Below are 13,403 nucleotides of genomic sequence, written 5' to 3'. Positions count from 1 at the left end.
CCCCCCCCTTGTCACATCCCCCCAGGAGAGACCCCCCCCATGTCACTGTCCCCCTGCCAGGGAAACACCCCTCATGTTACTGCCCCCATCAGTCTCCCCCTGCCAGGGAGACATCCCCCCAGGAGAGACCCCCCCCATGTCACTGCCCCCCTGCCAAGGAGACACCCCTTATATTACTGCCCCTGTCAGGTGAGACCCCCCCCTTGTCACATCCCCCCAGGAGAGACCCCCCATGTCACTGCCCCCATCAATAATCCCCTGGAGAGACCCCCATGTTACTGCCCCCCCCCTTGGAGGCACACCCCATCACTGACCCCCTGGGAGAGACTTCCCCCCCCCCACTCAAGGAGAAAGACTCCCCCATGCCAATTCTCCTGCATTGCAGAGACCTACCCTGTATCACTGCCCCCTCCTTCCAGGGAGAGAGATCCCCATTTCACTGCATGGTCTTCTGGCAACTGCCCCTGCTTCAGGGATAAACGCCCCCCCCCCCCCCCCGTGTCATTCGATATGGGTGGGTGCTGCGAGAGCTCTCCTGATCTCACTGGCTTCCTGGAGACAGACATCTCCATGCCGCTTCACCCCCAGAAACATCAACTCTGTCCCCGTGTCACTGCTCCCTCAAGAGCCACCCTCCGCACTGAGAAGCCCTCTGCTGTCCCTCCTACAGCTCCCCTATCCCTGACCCTCCAGCTAAGAGAAGAAGGGAGGGGCTTGGTGGAGAGCCAGGCTTCTGAGGTAAATTACTGGTACTCAGGGAGTCCTGTGGGTCCCAGGCCCTGGCAGATTTTGTTCTCTCACCCAGGGTTCATCATTATGTGTTCCAGAAAGATATTTTGTGTTGCATATCTCCAAGCAGTGTAGAGCAACAGGCCTTAAGGGAGGTGACACTGTAGAACTGGGGACAGTGAGACAGGGCATGATGAGCCGAGGGCCTGCAGAAAAGGGGAGAGCTAGAAATCAGGGCATTGATAAAACAATTTCACATTGGACACAAATTCAAGGAAGGGAGCAAGGCATTTAGCTAGGTGAAGGGAAAAGTTTTAAACCTGCATTTGAAGAAGAAACTTGACTGGCTCAGAGGGAGAAAGTGCCTGGTAAACAGGCAGCAAAAACAAAAGAGCGTAAAAGCGCTTCCTCCAGTCCGCTGAATGAAGCAGAAAGAGAGGAAGCCAAGATTAGGGGAGTAGTGTGCGTTTATATGGGGAATAAGGTGGGTGTGGACACAGAGCAGATTGAAGAGAGAGTTAGTCAAGCATGCCAAACGCCAAGATGGCAGTTTTATAATGCATTCAGAAATGGAGAGGAAGCCATGGTTGGTGATTGAAACGGGAGGATAGATAGGAAGGAACAGTTTAGGCAGATAGTGAAGGGTGATGTATGACAGGGGGAATATTAATAAATATAGTTTGTGAAGATTTTTTCTTCTCTAGGTTCTCAACGAACATTTATACAAATCATGGTTCCATGGTCAATGACATCAAATCAAAATGGAAATCGGGTACTAGTGCTTACAATTAAGAAATTTAATTATTAAAAAATTATGGACTGGAATATAATAATTTTGCTTAGCTGAAGGTACAACTAGAAATCCTTCCATGCACAAATTCTTGTGGCTTTTATAATTTCTGTGTACCATCATGAAATATTGTACAGTCAAACATCTTGATATACTAAGCTAGATATGGCCAAGTGCTTGAGCATTTAAACCTTTAGATTTAAAGGGGAGCTGCAAATCTCTTGAACAACATTTTTTTAAAAGTTTCAGATTCCAAAATCTTACAGGTATCGGCTTGAAATGTACTGGCAGTCTTAGTCTTGTCAAATGCAAAGTAATGCTCAATGAACGAATAATTTAAACTATTTGCATGTATTGAAGTGTTTTAAATTAATGTAATGTCACAGGAGAAAGATCCCGGTGGTTCATTGTGAATACCTCATTGAAATCATTTGCTCAGAGTGCAGCTCCAGTCAAAAAAACAAATAAAGTGTATATTAATAATGGGATAGAAATAATGCTGAAACTATTAGCCAATTACACAAACTGATATCACACTCTCTCCTGGAATATTGTATTCAGTTCTAGACACCTTGTTTCTGAAAAATGTTACAGAAATAGAAGAGGTCCAGAGTTGGGCAACAAAACAATTCGATACATGGGAAAATTTCTGTATGAGGAGAGATTAGGAGAGTTCAGTTGAGAAGGAAGATGAACAAGAGGGGACATGATGATGATATGTATAAAATAAGAGTAAGCACAATGAAATATTCAGTGGAAATGAAAGGCAACATATGTGTGACTGCTAAAAGGAAACAAAAGTTTTGTTGGATAACATAATTTTTATAAGGGATATAAACCCTCCTTATTCAGGGTATAATCCAAACACTAATGAAAGGGGGCTAGGAATAAACTTAATTTATGAGCAGGTTATTCCATAATGGTCCACTATACTTCTTGTACCTGCCTTTGACATATCTGGTACAGGCTATTACTGGAGATAGGATAATAGACTAGACTACAACTGGTCTCAACCGTTATGGTAATTCTTATGTAAATAATTTGCACATAATGTTACTTGTCTTTTAAAATCTAATAATTTTTATTGATGAGTGTATTTAATTATTTTTAAATGGTTTTACAGTCACTTTTGTGATAGCTGTACATCATGATATTATGAACCCTGGTGGGTTTGTGCTCACTTGCACAATCAGTATAATTATTTGGCTTCCATGAAAATAACTTTCCATGCTGTATCCCTTTGTATAGAAACTATATTGCCACATACAATATTCCTGTAAATTATATAGTGTACTCTCATATATGACTTTGTCCCCTGTGGTAATTGGAGCAGGATTTCACACAGCTTATTGATTGTAACTACATTTTCTCCTCCTCCTTAGCTGTGGTTGCTTATAGACAAGGAGCTTTTGAAAGGAACATATGGTTCAGTTTAAGAAATCAAATATTGAGTCACTCTGCACTGCGTAGAGCTTTGGAAGAGCACAACACAATACATTTTGGTAGATGTCAAGAGGGGCCAACCCTGGTCTGGTGTATTTTAATCTCAATTTGTCCATTTCTCTTGAGAAACACTTGCAGTGTACTTCTTCATCGAGCACTTTAAATTTATGTTCATGTTTAGTAAATGCAGAATTATTGAGCCAGTTAAAATACTGTGTTAGTAAATCTCTTTTTCTCTGTCATTCTGGATGCATTAGAATCAGGTGTCCTATGTCATTACAATAGAAGAGAGGTCATATACCCTTCTCCTGAAGCAACAGTAAGTTATTGACTTTCTTCCTCACCCTTTGGCTGGGTACTGTGTGATCTGTTACTATAAATGTTTCTAATAAATCCTGTCAGGTATTGGATGACTTGTTTTTAACTTCCCTTTGTGTTCCAGTCTTTAGTTATTATTCTTTGTCTGTAAGAGTCCAAACTTATACTTCTCCATCTTGTTGCTTTAGCCTGTTATTCTTATTAGTTTGCACTGACAATTGGTGAATCTAAGATTCTTCAGTAGGAAATACTGTCACAGATCCTTGAGTTTCAAGACTTAAGGAGAAGATTGAGAAGCTGACTGGCAAACAAGAAAAGAACTTAGAATCCTCAAAAGGGTTTGTAGCTGTGTACCTTGAAGGCTGAACATTACTGTCACCCCATGTAACTCAACAATTTTCCAATCGGAAAGAAAACATAAAACATTAAATTATCACTCAAGAAACTGAACTAAAGGGTGGAAAAAATCATTGCAGCATGCTGAAATAAATGTGAGTGCTCTTTAATTTTTCAGGAATGTATAATACTTATTTTGGAATTCAAACTTTTTTCTTTTCTTTTTTTTTTTTAATAGAGTTTTTTTACCCAATAATTTCAGGGTGTATACTTACAGCCAAGAGGGGTCTGTTCATTCTGATTTCCCACATATTAAGGTAAGATTTATTTACTGTGTCTTGCAGGTTTTGCTTTTTCAAAATAGACTTGCTGTTAGAAATACTCTCTGGGGATTTTACTTGTATTTTTAAGTATTAAAATGACTCTCCTGTTGGAAAGTACCTTAGACTTTTCTTATTTATTGCTAATCCTGGTATGAGCTTCTTCAATGAAAGGTGCAAATATCCATTAGAATTACTAAGATTATTATTTTCAAATTTAGAACTGTATTAAATGAACAGCCTTATCAAGAAAGCATCTGTGGTAAAGGCACTATCAAAGAGTTTTAGAGTGGGATTTTCTAAAGATGTTGGTGTTGACCTAACTTTGTTCCCATTAAAGTTAGTTGGAGTGGAGTTATGCCAGTGCTGTGAACATTTTTGAAACTCAAAAAATCAATAGCATAATTGTGAAGATCTCAATTGTATGTAATATCAAAAGAAAAACATAGATGTAAAAGAAATATGGGTTTCTTACAATCCTGAGCATTTCACTATAGATAACATTAGCTTATTATCCATAAACTGCTCTCCCCAGATCCCCAAAGTAGGATTTAATCTGCAGTTAATGGCAATGGCAGATGCTAGTTTCAGAAGAGCGATGCACCCTAAGGTTTTCTCTTTAATTTTATCAACAGGCTAACAGTACCTTCTCAAAGTACTTGCTCATAGTACTGGAATATTGGAGAGGAAGGGTGGTCCAATGATGAGGGCGCTAGTCTAGGACTTGGCAGACCAGTTTCAAGTCTCTCCTCAGCACAGGCTTCATGTGTGGCTTTGGGCAGGTTACTTAGTTTCTCTGTGCCTCAATTCTCCATCTGTAAAATGAGGATAATAGAATTTCCTTACCTCACATGAGTGTAGGGTGATCAGATAGCTAGTGTGAAAAATCAGGATGGGGTGGGGGATAATAGGCGCCTATATAAGGCAAAGCCCCGAATATCGGGACTGTCCCTATAAAGTCAGTACATCTGGTCACCCTACATGAGTGCCACGAAGATAAATACATTGAGGTGCTCAGATACTATGGTGATGGAGGCCATATAAGTACCTAAGATAAATAGAGAATAGTTCCCGAAGAGTGCAGTTCAGTAGAGCAGTGGTCCCCAACCTTTCTTGGGGCACCACGTTGGAGACCCCTGCAGTAGAGGGAACAGTACTGGGTTTACAGTGGCACCCTGGCATCAGGCTCACATTCAGAAGGGGCCCTGGTGCCTGGACTGGGGCCCTGCCCCCGACTCTGTTTGTGCTCCACCCCTAGGCTCCGCTCCCACTCAGCCTCTTCCCCCGCAAGACCCCTCCCACCGCTTGTTCTTCTCCGCCCCACCCCTACCCACTGCTTGTTCCTCTCTGCCCCCCCTCTTTTCTGCTCCCTCCCCTCTCTGTTTGAGGGGTGGGCGGGGCCTTGAGGGAAGATGCAGAGCAGGGGCACAGCCTCGGAGCAGAGCATGGGCTGAGTGCGGGGAGGGGTCCACAAAAGTTAATTTAGCCCTGAGAGGTGTACAAAGACAGAAAAGTTGATCATTTAGAGTTTTACAATTCACTCGTATCTACTCACATTTATAGACTGTGGTCCCCTTGTCCCCATATACTTTGAATCTTTTCATTGGGAGCATGTCCTTTAAAATTAGAGTGACAGCACAGCCTAAATAATTATCGATGTGCACTTCCTCAACATTTCAATACTGAAATGATTTCCAGCTCTTGGCTGGTGAACTCCCCTTACTGATGAGTAAGCCATTAATTTTTCTTTAATTATTTTTCTAGCGTGATTGTTTCTACAAAGGATATATTGCAGGTTTTCCAAATTCAGTTGTGACACTCAGCACCTGTTCTGGACTTAGGTAATAGCATCACTTTTATTTAAATACAGAAATTAAATAATTCAGAAGGTGTTTTTGTATTTACAGTATCTGTTGCTTTTCAGACTGACTGTGGTTTCATTCAAACTATGTTATAGCTTCACATAATTTTGGCTTTTTCAGAGGGATACTGCAGTTAAAGAATGTCAGCTATGGAATTGAACCTTTGGACTCTACACCTGGATTTCAGCATCTCGTTTATCAAATATGGAATGAAAACATCGAGAGTCTGCTTTTTGTAGAAAATGATTCTGTTATATGGAGTGAAGGGATGACACGGAAGCTGGATACAGGAATAAAAGTAGGTGCTTTCTGGTTTGTTTGCTTTGCTGAGAAAATGTTTCATAGGTTAGTATCTGATCTACTTTACAATCTCTACCCTCAGTATTTTTAGCCAAATTCTTTTCTCAGTTACACTTGTACATCCTCAGTAAAGTGTGTGGGGTTGTGAGGATGTTACCGAGGGCAGAATTTGTCAGTTTGTGTTTTGTCTGAAAGACAAGGCAAAGCTATTACACGGTGGTAATTTTGGTTTATTCAGTATGTCTGATACTTAGACATTGGACAACTCAGTTGTGGTAAGAACAGTCTTTTGCCTCTTCTGGTTGGGCATTGTGGCAACACACATTATCTTCCTGGACCGTGGATTGAAGCATGGGGCTGCTCTACGGCAAGAAGAAGCCATTACTTTATTAGGAAAGAATGTAGCTGGGAAGCAGTGATTCTTGGATGCTTGTGGGAATGTGATCCAGTGCCCTGAACTGGTTTGAGAGATCATGATGTCCTATGTCACCACCTTGCTCAGAGATGTAATATTACTAAAGGGGACATTCCCATCTCGATGGGGAGGGCTTTTGGCACAAAAGCCCAATAACAACCAGTGGGACAGCACTCCTAATTTTTCCTTTGGGCAGGGGGGACCAGTCCTTTAGACTCCTAAATATCCTCCCTGGATCCTCACTCTATTCAGCACCTGACATAGCTCTGGGCACCTGAAAATTGGTAGTTCTAGATATAAAGTGTGAGTCTAAGTACACATACATATGTAGACAGTCTCCTTTGATATTTTTGGATCTCTGTCTCCCACTTTCACTTCTCAACATCAATGCCCCTACACGACTGGTTAGGAGAAGGGTTTTCAGCCATGCCCTCAGAGAACAAATAGCTTTATCTCTTCAGACTTTGTGCTGATCCAAATTACTAGGTCAAATTGGGAACTAAGGTGAGAAATTAAATGGTGGTGGTGCCAGTGACTTGCCAGTGCAGTATGCATGGCAGGACACCTAACTATCCCACCAGAGAGAGAGTTTTGGCGGCATTCAAAGGTCAAAATATGGATCGAGGCCAGATGGGATGTGTAGATTCCGCACAGATGTTTAGAGTTTGCGGTCTTGACCTCACATAATTTTTCCTTTGGGCAGCGGGGACCAGTTCAAGTAATCTTTGACTGAACAAATTTGGCTCCAAAATGTCAGATTTTTCACTTTTCTAGAGTCTGTGATAGATTTTGGCTGGTCTGAACCAGCTGTACATGTTGCTTCCGCAACTTTGGTTCAGAGGTTTTGCTAATAGTGGAGAGTGAATGTCATTGTCAAAGGGATTCTCAGCTGTGAGATCACTTATTAATTTAATTTTTCCCATTACTGTTCTCCTTTTTTTAAATTCTAGTAACTAAGAGAAGTCCAACTCTGTTGATGATTTTAGAATCTTGTACATTCCTTAATTTGTGACTTCTCAGAAGTCCAGGGCTATTTCCACAGATTGATTTAATTGTTTCTGAATAGCACTAATTTAAGCTTGGCCATTCACTCTATCTTATTTTCTGACTTCTGCTCTCTGTGTCTCATTCACACTGCTACCAATGCGCACAAGAGATATAATGTAGAAGTAATTCCTTAATATACTTTTTTCCTTAAGTCAAAACAGAGTTTCATCAGGTACTCCAGATATCTGGAAATGCATGTGATTTTGGACAAGGCTCTGGTAAGTCTAAACTAATTAATCATTTATATTTTCCTGTGGTATTGTCTTAATTTTTATTGCAAAAGCTGATTCCAGCTCTAGAAACTTCCTCTCTGTCTCTACAGCACATAGTAGGAGCATGCACACTTTCCAAAATGTAGATGTGGGTTCTCTCTTACCCCCACTGATGTCTTAAGCATTTTGATTAATCCTATGGCAGGTTCAAAAATTGATGCATATTTCTGACTGTCTAAGGTTAATGTCCCAAGATTGCCCCCTTGCAGAGAGAGCAGGCACCTCACTTAACTCCTATATTGTTCTCTGGGCAGCCCCAGCCCTGTGGTCTGGTTCTGGGGTATGGGTACAGCCTTCTGGCTGTGCCTTTAGTGAGTCCATCCCTTTTCAGGGGATACAAAACAATCCAAACAAAGGAAAATATTTACCTGCCTCTCTTCCTTGTGTAAGGGAGAGGGAAGCAGTCTTTGGGTATGTCTACACTACGGAATAAGGTCGAATTTATAGAAGTCGGTTTTTTAGAAATCGGTTTTATATATTCGAGTATGTGTCCCCCCACAGAAGTGCATTAAGTGCATTAACTCGGCGGAGTGCTTCCACAGTACCGAGGCTAGAGTCGACTTCCAGAGCATTGCACTGTGGGTAGCTATCCCACAGTTCCCGCAGTCTCCGCTGCCCATTGGAATTCTGGGTTGAGATCCCAATGCCTGATGGGGCTGAAACATTGTCGCGGGTGGTTCTGGGTACATATCGTCAGTCCCCCCTTCCCTCCCTCCCTCCCTCCGTGAAAGCAAGGGCAGACAATCGTTTCGCGCCTTTTTTCCTGAGTTACCTGTGCGGACGCCATACCACCGCAAGCATGGAGCCCGCTCAGGTAACCGTCACCGTATGTCTCCTGGGTGCTGGCAGACGCGGTACAGCATTGCTACACAGTAGCAGCAACCCATTGCCTTGTGGCAGCAGACGGTACAATACGACTGGTAGCCGTCCTCGTCATGTCCGAGGTGCTCCTGGTCGCCTGTGTGAGGTCGATCAGGAGCGCCTGGGCAGACATGGGCGCAGGGACTAAATTTTTAGTGACTTGACCAGGTCATTCTCTTAAGTCCGGCAGTCAGTCCTATTGAACCGTCTTATGGTGAGCAGGCAGGCAATATGTCCTTCTGCACCGTCTGCTGCCAGCCAAAGATGTAAAAGATAGATGGAGTGGATCAAAACAAGAAATAGACCAGATTTGTTTTGTACTCATTTGCCTCCTCCCCTGTCTAGGGGACTCATTCCTCTAGGTCACACTGCAGTCACTCACAGAGAAGGTGCAGCGAGGTAAATCTAGCCATGTATCAATCAGAGGCCAGGCTAACCTCCTTGTTCCAATAAGAACAATAACTTAGGTGCACCATTTCTTATTGGAACCCTCCGTGAAGTCAACCCTGTAAGCCGTGTCCTCAGTCGCCCCTCCCTGCGTCAGAGCAACGGCAAACAATCGTGCATCTGAGTTGAGAGTGCTGTCCAGAGCAGTCACAATGGAGCACTCTGATTGGGCTAAAACATTGTCGCGGGTGGTTCTGGGTACATATTGTCCGGCCCCCGTTCCCTCCCTCCCTCCGTGAAGGCAAGGACAGACAATCGTTTCGCGCCTTTTTTCCTGAGTTACCTGTGCGGACGCCATACCACCGCAAGCATGGAGCCCGCTCAGGTAACCGTCACCGTATGTCTCCTGGGTGCTGGTAGACGCGGTACGGCATTGCTACACAGTAGCAGCAACCCATTGCCTTCTGGCAGCAGACGGTACAGTACGACTGGTAGCCGTCCTCGTCATGTCCGAGGTGTTCCTGGTCGCCTGTGTGAGGTCGTTCAGGAGCGCCTGGGCAGACATGGGCGCAGGGACTAAATTTTTAGTGACTTGACCAGGTCATTCTCTTTAGTCCGGCAGTCAGTCCTATTGAACCGTCTTATGGTGAGCAGGCAGGCAATATGGATTGCTAGCAGTCCTATTGCACCGTCTTCTGCCGAGCAGCCATGAGATGTGGATGGCATGCAGTCCTTCTGCACCGTCTGCTGCCAGCCAAAGATGTAAAAGATAGATGGAGTGGATCAAAACAAGAAATAGACCAGATTTGTTTTGTACTCATTTGCCTTCTCCCCTGTCTAGGGGACTCATTCCTCTAGGTCACACTGCAGTCACTCACAGAGAAGGTGCAGCGAGGTAGATCTAGCCATGTATCAATCAGAGGCCAGGCTAACCTCCTTGTTCCAATAAGAACAATAACTTAGGTGCACCATTTCTTATTGGAACCCTCCGTGAAGTCCTGCCTGAACTACTCCTTGATGTAAAGCCACCCCCTTTGTGGATTTTAGCCCCCTGAAGCCAACCCTGTAAGCCGTGTCGTCAGTCGCCCCTCCCTCCGTCAGAGCAACGGCAGACAATCATTCCGCGCCTTTTTTCTGTGCGGACGCCATACCAAGGCAAGCATGGAGTCCGCTCAGCTCACTTCGGCAATTAGGAGCACATTAAACACCACATGCATTATCCAGCAGTATATGCAGCACCAGAACCTGGCAAAGCGCTACCGGGCGAGGAGGCGACGTCAGCACGGTCACGTGAGTGATCAGGACATGGACACAGATTTCTCTGAAAGCATGGGCCCTGCCAATGCATGCATCATGGTGCTAATGGGGCAGGTTCATGCTGTGGAACGCCGATTCTGGGCTCGGGAAACAAGCACAGACTGGTGGGACCGCATAGTGTTGCAGGTCTGGGACGATTCCCAGTGGCTGCGAAACTTTCGCATGCGTAAGGGCACTTTCATGGAACTTTGTGACTTGCTTTCCCCTGCCCTGAAGCGCATGAATACCAAGATGAGAGCAGCCCTCACAGTTGAGAAGCGAGTGGCGATAGCCCTGTGGAAGCTTGCAACGCCAGACAGCTACCGGTCAGTTGGGAATCAATTTGGAGTGGGCAAATCTACTGTGGGGGCTGCTGTGATGCAAGTAGCCCACGCAATCAAAGATCTGCTGATATCAAGGGTAGTGACCCTGGGAAATGTGCAGGTCATAGTGGATGGCTTTGCTGCAATGGGATTCCCTAACTGTGGTGGGGCCATAGACGGAACCCATATCCCTATCTTGGCACCGGGGCACCAAGCCGGCGAGTACATAAACCGCAAGGGGTACTTTTCAATAGTGCTGCAAGCTCTGGTGGATCACAAGGGACGTTTCACCAACATCAACATGGGATGGCCGGGAAAGGTACATGACGCTCGCATCTTCAGGAACTCTGGTCTGTTTCAAAAGCTTCAAGAAGGGACTTTATTCCCAGACCAGAAAATAACTGTTGGTGATGTTGAAATGCCTATATGTATCCTTGGGGACCCAGCCTACCTACCCCTTAATGCCATGGCTCATGAAGCCGTACACAGGCAGCCTGGACAGTAGTCAGGAGCTGTTCAACTACAGGCTGAGCAAGTGCAGAATGGTGGTAGAATGTGCATTTGGACGTTTAAAGGCACGCTGGCGCAGTTTACTGACTCGCTTAGACCTCAGCGAAACCAATATTCCCACTGTTATTACTGCTTGCTGTGTGCTCCACAATATCTGTGAGAGTAAGGGGGAGACGTTTATGGCGGGGTGGGAGGTTGAGGCAAATCGCCTGGCTGCTGGTTACGCGCAGCCAGACACCAGGGCGGTTAGAAGAGCACAGGAGGGTGCGGTACGCATCAGAGAGGCTTTGAAAACCAGTTTCATGACTGGCCAGGCTACGGTGTGAAAGTTCTGTTTTTCTCCTTGATGAAACCCCCCGCCCCTTGGTTCACTCTATTTCCCTGTAAGCTAACCACCCTCCCCTCCTCCCTTTGATCACCGCTTGCAGAGGCAATAAAGTCATTGTTGCTTCACATTCATGCATTCTTTATTCATTCATCACACAAATAGGGGGATGACTACCAAGGTAGCCCAGGAGGGGTGGTGGAGGAGGAAAGGAAAATGCCACACAGCACTTTAAAAGTTTACAACTTTAAAATTTATTGAATGACAGCCTTCTTTTTTTTGGGCAATCCTCTGTGGTGGAGTGGCTGGTTGGCCGGAGGCCCCCCTACCGCGTTCTTGGGCGTCTGGGTGTGGAGGCTATGGAACTTGGGGAGGAGGGCGGTTGGTTACACAGGGGCTGTAGTGGCAGTCTGTGCTCCAGCTGCCTTTGCTGCAGCTCAACCATACACTGGAGCATACTGGTTTGGTCCTCCAGCAGCCTCAGCATTGAATCCTGCCTCCTCTCATCACGCTGCCGCCACATTCGAGCTTCAGCCCTCTCTTCAGCCCGCCACTTACTCTCTTCAGCCCGCCACTTACTCTCTTCAGCCCGCCACCTCTCCTCCTGGTCATTTTGTGCTTTCCTGCAGTCTGACATTATTTGCCTCCACGCATTCGTCTGTGCTCTGTCAGTGTGGGAGGACAGCATGAGCTCGGAGAACATTTCATCTCGAGTGCGTTTTTTTTTTCTTTCTAATCTTCACTAGCCTCTGGGAAGGAGAAGATCCTGTGATCATTGAAACACATGCAGCTGGTGGAGAAAAGAAAAGGGACAGCGGTATTTAAAAAGACACATTTTATAAAACACTGGCTACACTCTTTCAGGGTAAACCTTGCTGTTAACATTACATACATAGCACATGTGCTTTCGTTACAAGGTCGCATTTTGCCTCCCCCCACCGCGTGGCTACCCCCTCAACCCTCCCCCCTCCCTGTGGCTAACAGCGGGGAACATTTCTGTTCAGCCGCAGGCAAACAGCCCAGCAGGAATGGGCTCCTCTGAGTGTCCCCTGAAGAAAAGCACCCTATTTCAACCAGGTGACCATGGATTATATCTCACTCTCCTGAGGATAACACACGAACGGATGTTGCTTGAACGCCAGCAAACATACACTGCAATGCTTTGTTGTACAATGATTCCCGAGTACGTGTTACTGGCCTGGAGTGGTAAAGTGTCCTACCATGAAGGACGCAATAAGTCTGCCCTCCCCAGAAACCTTTTGCAAAGGCTTTGGGAGTATATCCAGGAGAGCCGCGAATGCCAGGGCAAAGTAATCCTTTCACATGCTTGCTTTTAAACCATGTATAGTATTTTAAAAGGTACACTCACCGGAGGTCCCTTCTCCGCCTGCTGGGTCCAGGAGGCAGCCTTGGGTGGGTTCAGGGGGTACTGGCTCCAGGTCCAGGGTGTGAAACAGTTCCTGGCTGTCGGGAAAACCGGTTTCTCCGCTTGCTTGCTGTGAGCTATCTACAACCTCCTCCTCATCATCATCTTCTTCGTCCCCAAAACCTGCTTCCGTATTGCCTCCATCTCCATTGAAGGAGTCAAACAACACGGCTGGGGTAGTGGTGGCTGAACCCCCTAAAATGGCATGCAGCTCATCATAGAAGCGGCATGTTTGGGGCTCTGACCCGGAGTGGCCGTTCGCCTCTCTGGTTTTCTGGTAGGCTTGCCTCAGCTCCTTCAGTTTCACGCGGCACTGCTTCGGGTCCCTGTTATGGCCTCTGTCCTTCATGCCCTGGGAGATTTTGACAAAGGTTTTGGCATTTCGAAAACTGGAACGGAGTTCTGATAGCACGGATTCCTCTCCCCATACAGCGATCAGATCC

The 13,403-nt window shown here is 45.5% G+C and overlaps 2 protein-coding genes across 2 annotated transcripts in view; both read left to right on the top strand.

Moving 5' to 3' along the window:
- LOC141978051 (disintegrin and metalloproteinase domain-containing protein 18-like) overlaps positions 1-3,293 on the top strand; it is a 44,033-nt gene extending 40,740 nt beyond the window's left edge. Inside the window, exons 21-22 of the mRNA XM_074939896.1 lie at positions 1,434-1,501; positions 3,220-3,293. Coding sequence (XP_074795997.1) covers positions 1,434-1,501; positions 3,220-3,293 — 142 coding nt within the window. The remainder of the gene's footprint in view (positions 1-1,433; positions 1,502-3,219) is intronic.
- A 383-nt stretch (positions 3,294-3,676) lies between these two features.
- Positions 3,677-13,403, top strand: part of LOC141978276 (disintegrin and metalloproteinase domain-containing protein 18-like) — a 45,347-nt gene continuing 35,620 nt past the window's right edge. The window contains exons 1-5 of the mRNA XM_074940266.1: positions 3,677-3,771; positions 3,879-3,933; positions 5,701-5,777; positions 5,919-6,096; positions 7,713-7,778. Coding sequence (XP_074796367.1) covers positions 3,770-3,771; positions 3,879-3,933; positions 5,701-5,777; positions 5,919-6,096; positions 7,713-7,778 — 378 coding nt within the window. The 5' untranslated portion in view covers positions 3,677-3,769. The remainder of the gene's footprint in view (positions 3,772-3,878; positions 3,934-5,700; positions 5,778-5,918; positions 6,097-7,712; positions 7,779-13,403) is intronic.

The sequence above is a fragment of the Natator depressus genome, chromosome 26 (assembly GCF_965152275.1).
Source record: "Natator depressus isolate rNatDep1 chromosome 26, rNatDep2.hap1, whole genome shotgun sequence".
In the NCBI taxonomy this organism is placed as follows: domain Eukaryota; kingdom Metazoa; phylum Chordata; order Testudines; family Cheloniidae; genus Natator; species Natator depressus.
The sequence above is the reverse complement of the archived record's forward strand: the minus strand, read 5'-3'. Positions and strand labels throughout refer to the sequence as shown.